Source organism: Pseudorca crassidens, chromosome 13 (assembly GCF_039906515.1).
Source record: "Pseudorca crassidens isolate mPseCra1 chromosome 13, mPseCra1.hap1, whole genome shotgun sequence".
In the NCBI taxonomy this organism is placed as follows: Eukaryota; Metazoa; Chordata; class Mammalia; order Artiodactyla; family Delphinidae; genus Pseudorca; species Pseudorca crassidens.
The window spans coordinates 24415102-24429195 of record NC_090308.1 but is presented as its reverse complement, the minus strand read 5'-3'; the positions used below and the strand labels follow the sequence as shown (position 1 = coordinate 24429195).

Below are 14094 nucleotides of genomic sequence, written 5' to 3'. Positions count from 1 at the left end.
ATGGGGGGAGTTGGGGGTTCAGCCTCCAGAGACTAGCGTAGTAGGAGTGTGGATCCCAGATTGATGATCAGTGTGGCCACGAACAAGCTGGAGCCTTTTTCCAGACCCATTTCCTCTGCTGCACTTAGTTCCCTTAGAACCTGAATGGTGCATAGGCCAGGAGGGTACTCATCCTAATAATGACCTTCTTGGCTAATGAAGAGGAAAAGGCCTGGGAGCCTCTGGGTGCTTCTGGACCCCAGGTGCTCCTGGTACCTCGCAGAGCCAGATGCAAATGGATACACACACAGCGTGAGCCCTGATACATGTCTCACTTACCCTGTCTTGAAAAAGCATTTGTTCTTTCTGAACTAGATGAACAGGACTGTCACACTTTCTTCAGTTTACATCTTATTTTAATCCTTTCCTCCCTCCCTCCCATCAGCCTGAAATGTCCATGATAAACCCTTGCCAGATTAAGCTGGGGCTATTCATACATGATGTTCTGTCTTCATACTTCAGGACATTTTTTACTTATTAGTGAGAATTAGCATCAGGAAAAACTAAGTCCGTATTACTATAAATATCGATTGAAATTGGTATCCTTCTTGAGGTTCAGTTGGAAAACCAATTATATTTTATTATATATTTCTCGTGCTAACCTCATGTTGCACCATAGTTATTAGACAGGGGTGAAACTTCTCATACTTGTGTTCATACTTTACATGACCTATTGTCCTTTCTTGACATTTATATGTTGTTATTATTGTTATTGCCATTTTGGTTCAGACTTTACCTTTGGAAGATTAAACCATTTGTCAGGGTTTCTCAACCTTAGCACTGTTGACATTTGGGGACAGATCATCCTTTGCTGTGGAGGCTGTCCCCTGCATTGTAGGCTGTTTAGCCGCATCCCCGGCCCCTACCCACCGGATGCCAGTGGCACCCCGAACTGTGACATCCAGAGTATCTCCAGAGACATTGCCTACTGGCCCACGGTTGGCAAAACTTCCCCTGTTTGGGGGAACACTGCCCTATGTGTGGATTTATCTGAGCATCAGGAGGAGGATACCTTGCATGTGTTTCATAAGTTGGAAGAGAGGATTTGTGCTATACCTCACTGGCCATTTAAATGTTCCAGTTTTAAGGCAGGATCATACACATCTGAAATATAGCTAGGTCTGTCTTGCTTTGCTCTAAATAGAACCCCTTAACTTGCTGACGATTTTTTTTTAGAGTGTGGCTAATTTTGTTCCATACTTCAGATTTATGTGAATGCATATGGGGTTTCTTAATGAATGAAAGCAAACGTATTGCAGCTGGGTCAACTTCAGTCAAATGCTGGCCTTGTGATTTAATAATACCCTTAGACATGTGTCTTCTGTACAATTCTAACAGGCATATAAGATTTTTATCTGGAATTTCTCTTGTTCTCTCTTTTTTTTACTATTAAGTTAAAAAAGTAAAATTAATGCCAAGTAGTAACGTTGTAACTACTTTTAAATGGAGGAAATTTGCAAAAAATATTTCTTCCAGGTCATTTCTTAATTTAGTCATGAGGTGTCCTTATTTATTAATGAACTTATCCTTATTTATTAGTAAATACAATAGTTGATGATATTACAGGATTTAGAATCTGTAAGGATGAGTGAGCTAGGGTGACAGTTTGATTCACAGCCTTGAATTTAATGATTTATTCTATGTTAACACTTGTATTTCAGACACTCTCCGTATTAATATCTGAATCAGTGAGCAGGGAAAATAGCTTTTAAGTGTCCAAGTAAAAGATTGAAATTCTTCATAATTTTTCCTTTCTGAAAAGGATATGTGATGGTGTTTGGGGGTCAATTTTCTCCTATTCATTTTTTCTAGAATGATATTTTGAGTTTAACAGTTTATTATAGGGTATGATACAAATGCCAAAGTATAGTAAGACTTGAATTGAGTAGAATTTCTGGAAAAATAACCTCTGTGGGGTTGACTTCTTGGCTAGGAGAGTGAGTGGGCTTGGGGAGTTCCTGGAGACCAGGGTGAACAGCCCTGGCTCATGAAGAAAATCTTGGAAAGACTGGGTAAGTGGTTTTTTCCCGATAATCTGCTGTGGGGCTACAGCACCATAAAGAGTAGTAGTCTAGAAAGATGCCCGGTTCATCCAAGTATGGAACATGGCACTAGGAACTAAATATGAATGGCCTTGGTATGAGTGAGTAAATTGAAGGGCAAAGGGAAATCAATGTAGTAATTATTGAAAAGAGCAAGGACGGACAGGTGAGGATGGGGCCAGATTTTGGGGAAAAATATTAAATTTGACACCTACCATTTTATGGCACTGAAATTGCTCATGAGTGGTTAACAGCCAATGTTAAACAAGTTGCAATAAAATTGATACACTAATACTTGGTTTATAAATTTCTGCCATTCTTTTGGAAAACAATATGGCCATTAAAAAAAGCATTTATACTGCTTGATTTAGTAATCCCAATTCTGAAACTTTTTCCTGGGATCATAAAAGAGAACGAACAGATCTCATGCATGATGATGTTCACTGCATGAATGTTTGGTAAAACAAACACTGGAAGGAGTCTAAATGTCCCCAAATTAGAGAACCAGTAGATAAAGTCAATTAATGGAAAATTACATAGCTTTGACAAAATATAATTATGAAGACTACAAAGTACATGGGAAAATGTCTGTCATATGAGCCAAAAAAACAGATACTAAATTATATGCACCTTATGATGGTAGTTATACAAAAGGTATCTCTGAATGTATGGCAGAACTGGAAAGGAAGACAGATAAATCAACGATTGTGTTTTAGATTGTAGGATTAGAGATATTTTTACTTGTATATTCAGCATTTTCCTTATATTATTGTGATGTGGTTTATGTGATTAAAAAATAAAAGTATTGTTGGTAGAGTTAAGCAATCACTAGTCATTCAGGGTTTCAGAATTTCTCTGGGTCTGTTGCGTGACAATTCAGCATAACAGGACGCATCGAGGTACAAGGAAGAAAGGAAAGAATAAATAGGGATCACAGTGCTAAAATTAGAGTAAAAAAAGAAGGAAAACAAGTCACTCACTAAACTCTACTCCATCAGTAGGGATAAGATGCAGCCAGAGACCTGAGGGGTTTGTGGGTCTCAGTTTTGGAGACCTTCTTTAAAAAAAAAAAAAAAGGAAAAAATTTAAAAAAGAGAATTATGTTCAGGGCCTCAGAGGGGCCCATACAAGTGAGAGGCACTGACTCTTTAAGCTTCTTTGCTGTAAGGTAAATCTGCCTTCAGGGGCAGTTCAATCTACTGCCTGGAGGAATTGTTTTGTTGTGTGTAGGGGCTTAAGTTTCATTTTCCTGTCACTGCTTCTCCAAAAGAAATAAGAAAGTGGAAAAGAAATGAGGGAAAGAAGCAGAAATGAGAGAGAGGTACATTGCCCAGCCTCACTTGAGAGGACACCACATCTCCTCAGTGGGTCTCGTACACCTCAGGGGTGGTGCACGGAGCTCAGGTGCCACTCCTTTAGCCAGTTTTTGTGAGGGTTCACTGAAACTAGGGGGGCTGGCTTCACTAAACCCTCCTCTTTCTTCCAACTGGCCTATTATAAGAGTACTGGCGAGGAGACCATCCACTTCACAGATTCTCTGAAGTCTGGGAGTGGCTTCCCTTCCTGCCAGTGGTCCTACCTTATAGAGAGGGAGACTGCATGGGAGGACCTGTAACTGGAAACAAAACAATCCATGTCAAATGCTTTGCCATCGTGGGGGACAAGGAGAAGAATGTAGATCAAAGAGAATGAGTGAATGAATCAGTCAATAAAGTCATCAAGAATAAATGAGAATGTGTCACAAACTGAGGGGTGGGATTAACCCTCTGCCTTCTTGAGGGGACCACCCCCTCAAAAAATCTGTGTACAAGAACCGGATGAAAGTTTGCCTTTATTCTAGTGTATTTCTGTTTTATTGCAAAGGCAAAAAGAACTTTTAAATATTCACAATTTTTAATTATGATTCTTCCATCTCCCAAATTATGCACATAATTGAAGGTGGAGTAGACTCCAACTGTATCCTCTTTCTTCCTTTTGCTGTTATTCCTCAGTTTTCCTGTTTCTTTTTATTTCTTTCTTTCTTTTTTAAAAATTCTGCCTTTATGAATTCTGGCTTTGATTTGTCTGAGGTAACCAGCTATAATGATATACCTGAAAAACTAACAGCATCCTTTTCTCAGCTCTAACCAGAGCTTGAATCTTTCTGACAAAAAGGGCTAATCAAAGAACTTACCAATTCAGCATACTTCTTGAATAAAAAATCAAGCTTTTCCTCAGGAGTTTGCAACTTGTTCAGATTTTGCATTAGCAGATTGGCTTCTTTGCCTTAAAAGAAAACAAAGACCATAAAGACATTTTAAAAAATAAGTGTTGAACTTGATGTCAAATGATAAGAGTTAGAATCTCAGGTTGTCTGCTTGTTAGCTGCTATCCAACCTTGGCCAAGCCACTTCACTTGTCTGAGCCGCAGATGTAATTTTGTTTTTTTTCCCCTGTATGAAGGAATGATACCTATTTTGCAGAATAAGTGATTAGATGAGAAGTTTGTAAAAATGTGTGGTACAGTGTCAGGCTCCTGGTAGATTCTCAATAAATGTCTGCTATAAGGGTAGTCCCCAAATTTTCATCCCCAGAATCCATTCTTGTTACTTCCCCCCATGTTCTAAATATTCCAAGGGATTTTGAACATTCTGAAAATATTCAAAAGAATAAAAAACACTGACTTTATGAAAGAATAAATCATCCACTTCCCCATGTTAATTATCTAAGAAAAGAAGCAAACCAGCCTATCCAAATATCTGACTACTGTGAAACAGCCAGCATTAATACATGGAGCTGTTAAAATTCCAGCCCAAAGCAGAGAAACATGACAGTTTAGGCTGCCCCTTTTTTTGGTTTTGTTCCTTTAGTACCTCTTTGCTCTTTTGTTGGGGGGGGGGAACCAATTCTCTTGTTTCTGTGCATGAGCCTGCTCCATGACGTTTGGGTGGAATGACTCTGGTTGTATTTCCTAACAAGTGGGGAATAAAGTCAAAATATGGAGAAAATGGACCCAAGACATGCAGGGCCTTTTTCATAGGCCTTTTTGTGTCTCTCTGGCTGCAGATTTAGCCTCCCTGGGTCTTCCCTTCTCTCACCCAGGCCTTAATCTCTGTTGGCAGTTTCATTTTGTTTCCAGCTGGAGTTTATGCTACATTTAAAAACTCATCTGTTCCTGATTATTTGACAGTGAGCCTCAGATTCTTTCTTTGCTTTCCCCATTGTTCTTCCTTTTGTCCTCTTCAGCTCACACTGCCTGGTTAGCCTTTCTGTGATGCCTGGAAATCTTGTCTTTCAGTGCCCACTGGGCTGAGCATTGTAGGCAGGAGCCAGACCCTGAGGCCTACGTGTATGTACCACTGAATGTATCTTTGCAAACAGTAGGGCCAAGGTGGAGCAGCTTCCCCATCCTCACCCACCTGTGAGAGCCACCCTTTCTAATCAGGGTTGGGAGGTCAGACCATACAGTGGAGCCCAAGTTTCCTGATATAAATCTGCTTAAGAATATTAACAACTTTGACAACCTCTCCCCCAAGAACAGCCATGTCTCCTTCGCTGGAATTTTTGCTTTCATCCTGGAGAGGCAGATATATCATGGAATTAGGATTGCCAGATGAAATACAGGACATGGGACACACTCGTAGTAAAAAATAATGGTTTGTTTATCTGAAATTCAAAGTTCCCTGGGCAGCTTGTATTTTCATTTGCTAAAACTGATAACTCTAACTGCATCAAAGAATTTTAGGTCTAGAAGGAACTTCAAAGAGCACCCAGACAACTGGTTAATTTTATAGATTAAGAATCGAAAGCCCAGAGAAGTCCAAAGTTACATAATCAGTACTGGCAGAGCCAAGGCTTGAATCCAAGGTTTGTCTACTTGCTCTAAATCACTCCACTCCCATGTGGAATTTTGATGCCAGGGAAACCTAGAGAAATTAAAGGAAACTTTTTTTGAAGAAAGTGACCTCATTCCTAACAGCTGGTTTCATCTATATTTGCCCAGTGAATCAGCTCAGATTAGAGACACAGTCTGAGACAGGGGAGAAGGTGGGGGTGAGTGGTGCCCCACCAGCAATCCAATATGGCCTGTGGCATAACGCTGCCTTTAAACTGGTAAGCTCTGCGCTCCGCCGCCACCAGGCGTGGCCTTGAGTGATTTCTGTAGCAGCAGGGACAGACTTGTGTCGGTCAGGCCATCCCCTCACCCTGTCTTCAGTTTGTGCTCACATGCTGACTGCTGTCCTGAGTTGGAGGATCATCCACTAAAGGCAAGAGCCTGCACTGTTGGCCAGATTCGGCCCAGGACCCCACACAGTGTTTGGCCCACGGCAAGTGTTTAGTAAATCTTGGTAATGATGGAACAAAGCCAACCTGTGCACTAATATCATGTAAGTCAGGTAAACGCTGTCCAGAAGACAGCTCTGTGATCAGCTAGAGGAAAGGCAGGTCTTCCCCTCCCCTGTGACATTTAATGTATGCTTAGCATACCTCTCAGCGTGAGTATCGACGTAGAAAACCCTATCGTGTCTTGAGTGAGTCCAGTGGGCCTCTTTTTCTCTCCACATTCAGTATCTTCTCCCCCTTTTGTTTTCTTTAATGATGAGAACAGGTGTTTTTTGTTTTTAATTGTCACACTCACTGAGGTGTCTTTCTGCTCTCATATTCTCTTATTTTGTATAGAAGTTTAACATTCAGATGAATCAGTCTGCCCTTCAAAAATGATTTCAACAAAAAAATCCAAGAAACTGGAGACAAGCATGTATGGAATACGTAACTTTGTAATGTCAGAGAGCTTAATTTGTAAACTTCCATTGGTTTCACTGGACTAGAGTGCTGTGTGGGACTATGTTGAGGGGGATAGACAGAGACCCACTCATCTTCTAAGAAAGTCTGTAATTTACAATTTTAGGAAATGGGGTCATTTGGTGACAGTGTCTGACACAAGAGGAAAAATCGGCTTTATGTGTTTAAGGTGCTAGCAGTTTCTTAGCTATAACTAAAGAAAACTTTCTTAAAAAGAAAACAACTTTGAGCCTAATAATGAGATTATTCCAGGGAAAACAAAATAAAGCAAAACCTTACAATAAAAAAGAATAATATCAGAAAAAGCAGTAAGAAATAAATACATCCATTCCCAACTTGGGTCAGAAGAAAGTACTCATCATTTTTCCCAAGACAAATTTTTCTTTTCTCTTACTTCACTTACTCCTCCAAACCCTCCTTTCCTTTCAGGATCTGGCCTAAGTTTGAGCTTCTCTATGAATCTACTCATAGACCCTTCAGTCTCTGTGGATTCCTCTCTCTCCTAAATTCTTCTGGTTTTCTACCATTTCTTCCAGAAAATTTAGTATTTATATCAAAGCAACAGTTTATTTCCTTCTCAGAGTGAAACTAGAAAAAAAATCAAGCTAAAATCTTATAAAATAGACTGCCTGGGAGGGTGACCATTCTAAGGCAGAGTAAGTCAATGGCCAAAAAGATTTTAGAAAATCAATGTCCTAGTCAAGATGCTACTCAGAAGGTAGAACTGAAACTCACCTGTCACTGGAAAGATGAAACCAATTAACTGAACTGTAGCTCAATTAAATGCTCCTCAACCAACGTATCAATTATTTTTATATATCTTTGGCCCTGTAATATTAGTGACTTCAGGTCTGCACCTTGCTTTCTTTATGACTAGTCTCACAACCACATCAATTAGTTGAATAATTTTTTTTTGGCAGACTTTAAAACTCTCTAGGCTTTAATTTCCCTCTCAGTAAATCAGTGAGTTGATTAGATAGATTCTGAGCTCAGAATGGACCTGTGGATCAGCTTTGTTTTTCTCGTGGGTTTATGCTTCAAACCTATGAATTCCTACTCAATCAGTTATCGATCTAAATATCAGAAGGGATATTACATTTTATCATTGTTTTATGCTTCTTACTACGTGGGACTTGTGCAGCCCACGTAACGCTGACAGAGAAGAGATTAATAAGACACTTGTGAGCTGGAAGATGGGGTGGGGGAAGGAAGGGGGACACTTAGATGTTAAGAGGACATGTCATGGTGCTGTCTAATGTGGAGTCTGTTTTTTGTTTTGGTCAATGCCAAGGAGAAAGTGACTCCACCAACTAAAGAGATTTTAAAGTGTTCCCCCAGCTGCTCCAGTGTATAATATGTTAACTGTGGGAGTATATGCAGCCTGTAAAGGAAAAACAAGTCTTGAGTGCTTGGGTTGTAGAGACATTTCCCAAATATTCAGAGGTGTTCTGTGAAAGATGGGTGTTTTTGGTCCAATAAATTTAGGAAATGTTGTAAACTGTGCCCATCACTATTGGAGATTTTTCACTATTGTATATATTAGAGGTCAGAGAATTCTGGCAGTTAGGAGACAAGCTTGGTCTGAAATCTCAAATATCCCAAAGTATATACTTTGGAAAATTTGGGGTTATTGAGTGAGAACATTGATACATCTCAAATGTATCAATAAAGCAAATGTTATCTGATAAACATACAATAATTAAAGACTCATCTTTGATCACATATGTAAGCAAAGACTAAAGACATATCTTCAGGTATGGATTGAATGACATACTAATATTCTATAAAAGCTTCAAATAGTTTCTAAAAGAAGACCACAGCCGGCACTTTATATTTTCTCCACATGGGTGGAGGAAGAACTTTCTGAAGCATCAGAACCATTGCTTCCGCAATCTGTTTGTGTCAAAATTACCCAGGGTGCCTTGGCCCCAGTCCAGACCTACCAATTCTGAATCTCTCTGCTCAGCAACAGCATTTTTGACAAATTCTGCATTTGATTCCAATGCACAGTAAGTTTGAAATCATTGGTCTAGACCATAGTGTAGTATCATTTAATTGAAAAATAGCCAAGAAACCTGTTAAAACCACTTGCAGATAATTGAAATGATTTAAAAATATTTAAATTAGCTTAAAAATATTGTTTTGGGCTTCCCTGGTGGCGCAGTGGTTGAGAATCTGCCTGCCAATGCAGGGGACATGGGTTCGGGCCCTGGTCTGGGAGGATCCCACATGCCGCGGAGCAACTGGGCCCGTGAGCCACAACTACTGAGCCTGCGTGTCTGGAGCCTGTGCTCCGCAACAAGAGAGGCTGCGATGGTGAGAGGCCCGCGCACCGCGATGAAGAGTGGCCCCCGCTCGCCGCAACTAGAGAAAGCCCTTGCACAGAAACGAAGACCCAACACAGCCAAAAATAATTAATTAATTAAAAAAAATTGTTTTAACCCATAATATAGCTGAAATAGTACAATGTTTAGAAGAATATACTGATAGTGTTCAGAGGAACAGCATGAAAGTGTCAGCAGCTTATACACATGTAATTAGAGTGGACCCACCTGGGCACTCTGATCACAAACATTGGTTCTGATAAACATTCAGTTGAACTTTGGTAACTTATTGAAAGTGGCAGAATTAGTTGTGAAATTTTTTCTTTCTTTAAGAATTTTTTTGATTATTTGGTAAGTATGCGGTTAATACAGACTTTGAAATAACTTATGGAAGACAGAATAGAAACCAAAATTGGTCATGTTTAACTTCACCCCTGCTTTCTTCATACCTATCCCCCCATTATAACACATAGGAATTCCTATGTAGAAGTAGTTTCAAAGTGATAAAGCCAAAGAACTTTCCTGGTTAGGAATACTTAAAATCATTCACCTCTGCGATGTGATTTTGTTTTATCTTACGGAAAGTTTAACAATGACTAATGTAAAAGGTTATTTCTGAGATGCCTTGGATAGGGAAGAAAAAATAGCTCTGTAACACAGAGCAACTTTATTCTGTTTCCTAGAGTTCCAAAACACTAAAGTGATTCTAATCTTGCACTTTAGAACTTGGTGTTATCTGGGTTCATCTTTATGTTAAGTAGGTAAAGTAGCTGTCTGAATGTGTCCTTTAGCCCTTCTTGAAAGCATTGCCAGCAGTGGTTTCACGCGCCAAAGTGAGGTCCTATGACAGCATAGACATACTTTGGGGTTTACACGTAACTTGTCCGCTGGAGTCTGACTCCAGTGCCCATGATCTTTTACTCTCCCGCACTGTCTTCCAGAAACGAGTAAGATGGGACCACTGTCTCAATAGATTTTCCCTCCAGCTTGGGAGGCAGGTATATAAACAAATGATTGCTGCCGAAAATTTCATGGAGAAAGACGGAAGGTGATGCTAACTCTACCTGGGCATGTCAGGGAATGTATCACATAGGAGGTGGTGATTGCAGTGAGTAGTTCAGTGAAATTCACCAAGACAAGCAGAGGGACGCTCCTATGTGCAGTAACATGCTCTCACTTATAGCTAAAAAATTAACTCTCTCATCCTTCTTTCACAGCCATTTTTGGTGTTACCAATCCTCCGTGCTCTCCTAACAATTTTCCTGTGCCTGTTGTAGCACTTATCCTATATAACAATTAGTGTACATGTTTATTTTTCTCTCCAGACCTAGAGCTCCTTAACCAAAGACTTTTTTATCTTTGTGTACCTCATAAAGACTAGGCATTAGTAAATATTTGCTGAACCAGTGAACTAATGAGAGTAAAATTGTTTTCTGAGATTTTCAACATTATATAATTAATACATTTCTGAAGAGCTTTGTTAAATTAAAAAATATTTTATATATGTAGTAATGGAACACACTACTAAGGGGCTGAGGATATGTACAGTAAGGTACTGGTGATCCTGAAGGAAGCTATTGTGGTAAAATCCAGATATGAGATGTGGCTCTTAGCAAGATTGGAGGAAGTGCCCCTTTTTAGGAATAATTCAAAGAAAAGTCATACATTAGAATGTAACTACTTGCCTAATCCTTTTAGAATTTTCTTCTCCAGTTTTTGCTCTTTATTGCTGACAGGCTCTTTGGACGTGGGCGGCTCTCCAGAGGCCGGAGGTTCTCTCTCCGTCTCTTCAGCGGCCTCCTCGCAGGCCCTGTCCTCATTGTCAGGTGGTGCTGTGTTCTCAGGCTGCTCCTTGGCCGTGGTGGGACCCTCTTTCCCTGCCGTGCTGACAGCAGACCCGTACGTGTTAATGATGTCTTCCAGTTGTCGGTTCAGTTCTTCAGAGATATCATGGGCTCCCCGTTCAGGCTGCACATCTGCCTCCTCCTCAGGTGCTAGGAGTGGGGTTGAGGAATCCTGATCATCTTGCTTCTCAAGGCCATTTTGACTGGGCAATACTGAACTGTCCCCCACAGGTGTTGACTGTGGCTCCCCCGACAGCTGTACAGACTGATTGGTCTCCATACTGGGAGTGGTATCTGGTGGTAAGCACAGCCAGCGTTGATGTGGTTAACCCAGTTACAGGTAAATGGTAAGGCTATTCCCACATGGGCACCTACTAATTACAGTTTCTAACATAGAATGAATGTACTTCCACAAACCGTCAATATTGCAATTAGTTGAGTAGGAACAGTGAGAAGCGTCTTTCCAAATCGAGTCATACCATTAGCATATTTTTGGTTTTGGTCTTTAAATTCCGATAGTATCTCCTATTACTGATGTTAACAGAGTAATTCAAGATACCGTTTTTCATGGTCATATTTGTCATTTTGCTTAGAATAGCCAGTTTGTGTTACCATTCTCTTATATAATTCTATGTAGATTTACAGCCGTTATAAATACATAGATATATACATTTAACGTTTAAATTTAAATTGGTGCTTTTTTCCCCAAAGTTAAAACATTGAATGCAAGAGCCATTGACCTTACTAAAATCATTCATAATGATAACATTCTAAACTCTATTTTAATCCATATTGATTAGTATGAGTCCATTAATATAAATGAATTATTATATTGGATACAGGAGATACTTGCTTGTCTGGTATTTTCCTTTTCCCAAATGAGCAACATGTAATTATCAATCAGAAAAACACTTTTTATTTTCTGAGGTTCAAACCAGCCTCATTTTTGGAATAAGAGAGAATGAGGAAAGGTATAAATTAACTAATGAACTTGTATGGAAACATGGTGATGCTCATAATAACAATTCCTTGAGTTTCTATACCTTTTTGTTCTGATATAAAAACTGACTTTCTTTTAGAAAAAAAACAGATTGCAACTTTCTTGTCTCAGTCAAGGAGCTCTAGGATAACAATACTTTTTAAGAAGTAGAAATGTCTAAAAAGCAGGGAGGGAATGAACTAGGGGAATAATCCAGGTATAATATGAGCTCTTTGGAAATAGGGGGTGAGGAATGGGCTGAGGGTTTCTGGCTATCACCATTTCTAGTGTTGCAGTACCTTTGGCTTAGACCTTTAAGTTATGGTGCGCTTTATTTGTAAATAATATTTAATGGTGATGCTGCTAATTAGCAGCATACAATTACGACAGGGTCCTAATAACACACAGGTTTTGCTGTTGTGGTGGCATGAAAGCGAAAACTAAAACATACTGCTCCATGTACTATGCAGCTTCCTCCTCTGGTTCTTAGGGCAGGCAATGTCAAATGCTCGAATGCAAACAAGAACAGAAAATTCAATGTACAGACATTGCCACCTACCTGTGGCCCTCACCAAATACTCATTAACTTTGAAGGAAGTACTTTTTTCTCTCATTTATTTTAATTCACCATCTTTATTATCAAACGATGCAGTAAACAGCTTCATTGTCTTCATCACTGGAATTCTTTATCCTGACCCCTGCTTGTTGGGCACACACATCTATATATAACTTGTGCTTCCCCTGAACTTGGAGAAAGACACATGGCACCTGCTGTCCAGCCAGAAGTTATTTTAAGCTCTTCTAAAAGGAGCCCTGGCCTTTAGCACTTCGTCTTTGGAAATCAAGGGAAGAGAATACTTTTTAAATCAAATTGAAAACAGTAAACATTTATTGGTTTAAATCCATATGTGGGTTTTAAAGTGTTAGGGAGCCTCCTGAGGATGAAATAAAATCTAAAGTAAACCAAACTTTAAAGCAATGAATTTAAAACTGATTGTCCATAGGAATTTTAGTGTGGTTAGTCTAAATGCAAGCGTTTTGTTTGTATTTGATTTATTCTTCATTCATCAGAGGCCATAATCATTGATTTTTTTAATATTAAGTCCATGGATCTCCTTTAAACTCATGCTCCACATTTACTTTAAAACAGAATAACTGAGTTGTTGTAAACCACAGGACAACTCAGTTCCTAAAAGTAGCCTCAAGACAAATCCACAAGAGGAAAAAAACAAAGAACTCTGTTACTTTTAAATTCCCTTTCTATATCAATCAGTTTTACAGCAAGGAATTATTTCTGTTTTATTTTCTATAAACTTCATTGCCCATCTTTTGCCTCCTCTGAGAGAGAATTTTTCACTTGTCCTGGCAGTCCCAACAGATTACCACACACACATCCCTTCCTGAGCAACACATTTTAATTGTAAATAAAACAATGGAAAGTTCTTCAACAGTTCACTGGCAGTCTCAAAGTTGCAAGTTTTGAACACCACAAACCGCACCCTACATCATCTCACAGGGCTTGGGGGAGTGTTTTTCATACTTACCAGAAGGCAAGGTGCTAAGCAGAGAGAGAAAGGAGAGGCAAGAGGCAGCAAGCTAGTCAAGCAGCAGCAACAGCAGGAGACAGGCGGGGGCTGAGTTCTTACCAGGGAGAGAGAAACCAAACACACACACACGCAGCAGGAGAGCAGGGAGGGGGTGGGGAGGGGAGAGGAACATCCTGTGACACAGCAAGAGAGAAATGCACTCAAGCTTTAGTAGCTGTCTCCTGGGCAAATGTCTTAGAAAAGAGAAGCAGCTGGTACATCTTATCAGACTCCACGTTTTGTCCTTTAAAAAATATTTAAACTCTCAGTACATAGCCCCTTTGCTAGCGCAGTTTTTCACCATTGTTGTTCTTCGGGGCAGAGATCAGTTTTTCTTATTTCTTGGTTTATTTCCAGTGTGGTCTATGATTCATCTTCTTTTTTTACCACCTTCTTATGCTAGCTTAATTAGTGTCAAGTTTCTTATAGGAATCAAGGAAAAAGAAGAAACATGGCATAACAAAAAGGAGATGGTAGAAACACTTTAATTCTTATGTC

At 39.6% G+C, this 14094-nt stretch overlaps 1 protein-coding gene across 1 annotated transcript in view; it reads right to left on the bottom strand.

Moving 5' to 3' along the window:
* The window catches only part of TXLNB (taxilin beta), a 43001-nt gene extending 29295 nt beyond the window's left edge, over window positions 1-13706 (bottom strand). Inside the window, exons 1-3 of the mRNA XM_067701923.1 lie at window positions 13555-13706; window positions 10873-11325; window positions 4255-4346 (exon numbers count right to left, since the gene is read on the bottom strand). Of these exons, the coding sequence (XP_067558024.1) occupies window positions 4255-4346; window positions 10873-11311 (531 nt within the window). The 5' untranslated portion in view covers window positions 11312-11325; window positions 13555-13706. The remainder of the gene's footprint in view (window positions 1-4254; window positions 4347-10872; window positions 11326-13554) is intronic.
* Between the last annotated feature and the right edge of the window lie 388 nt (window positions 13707-14094).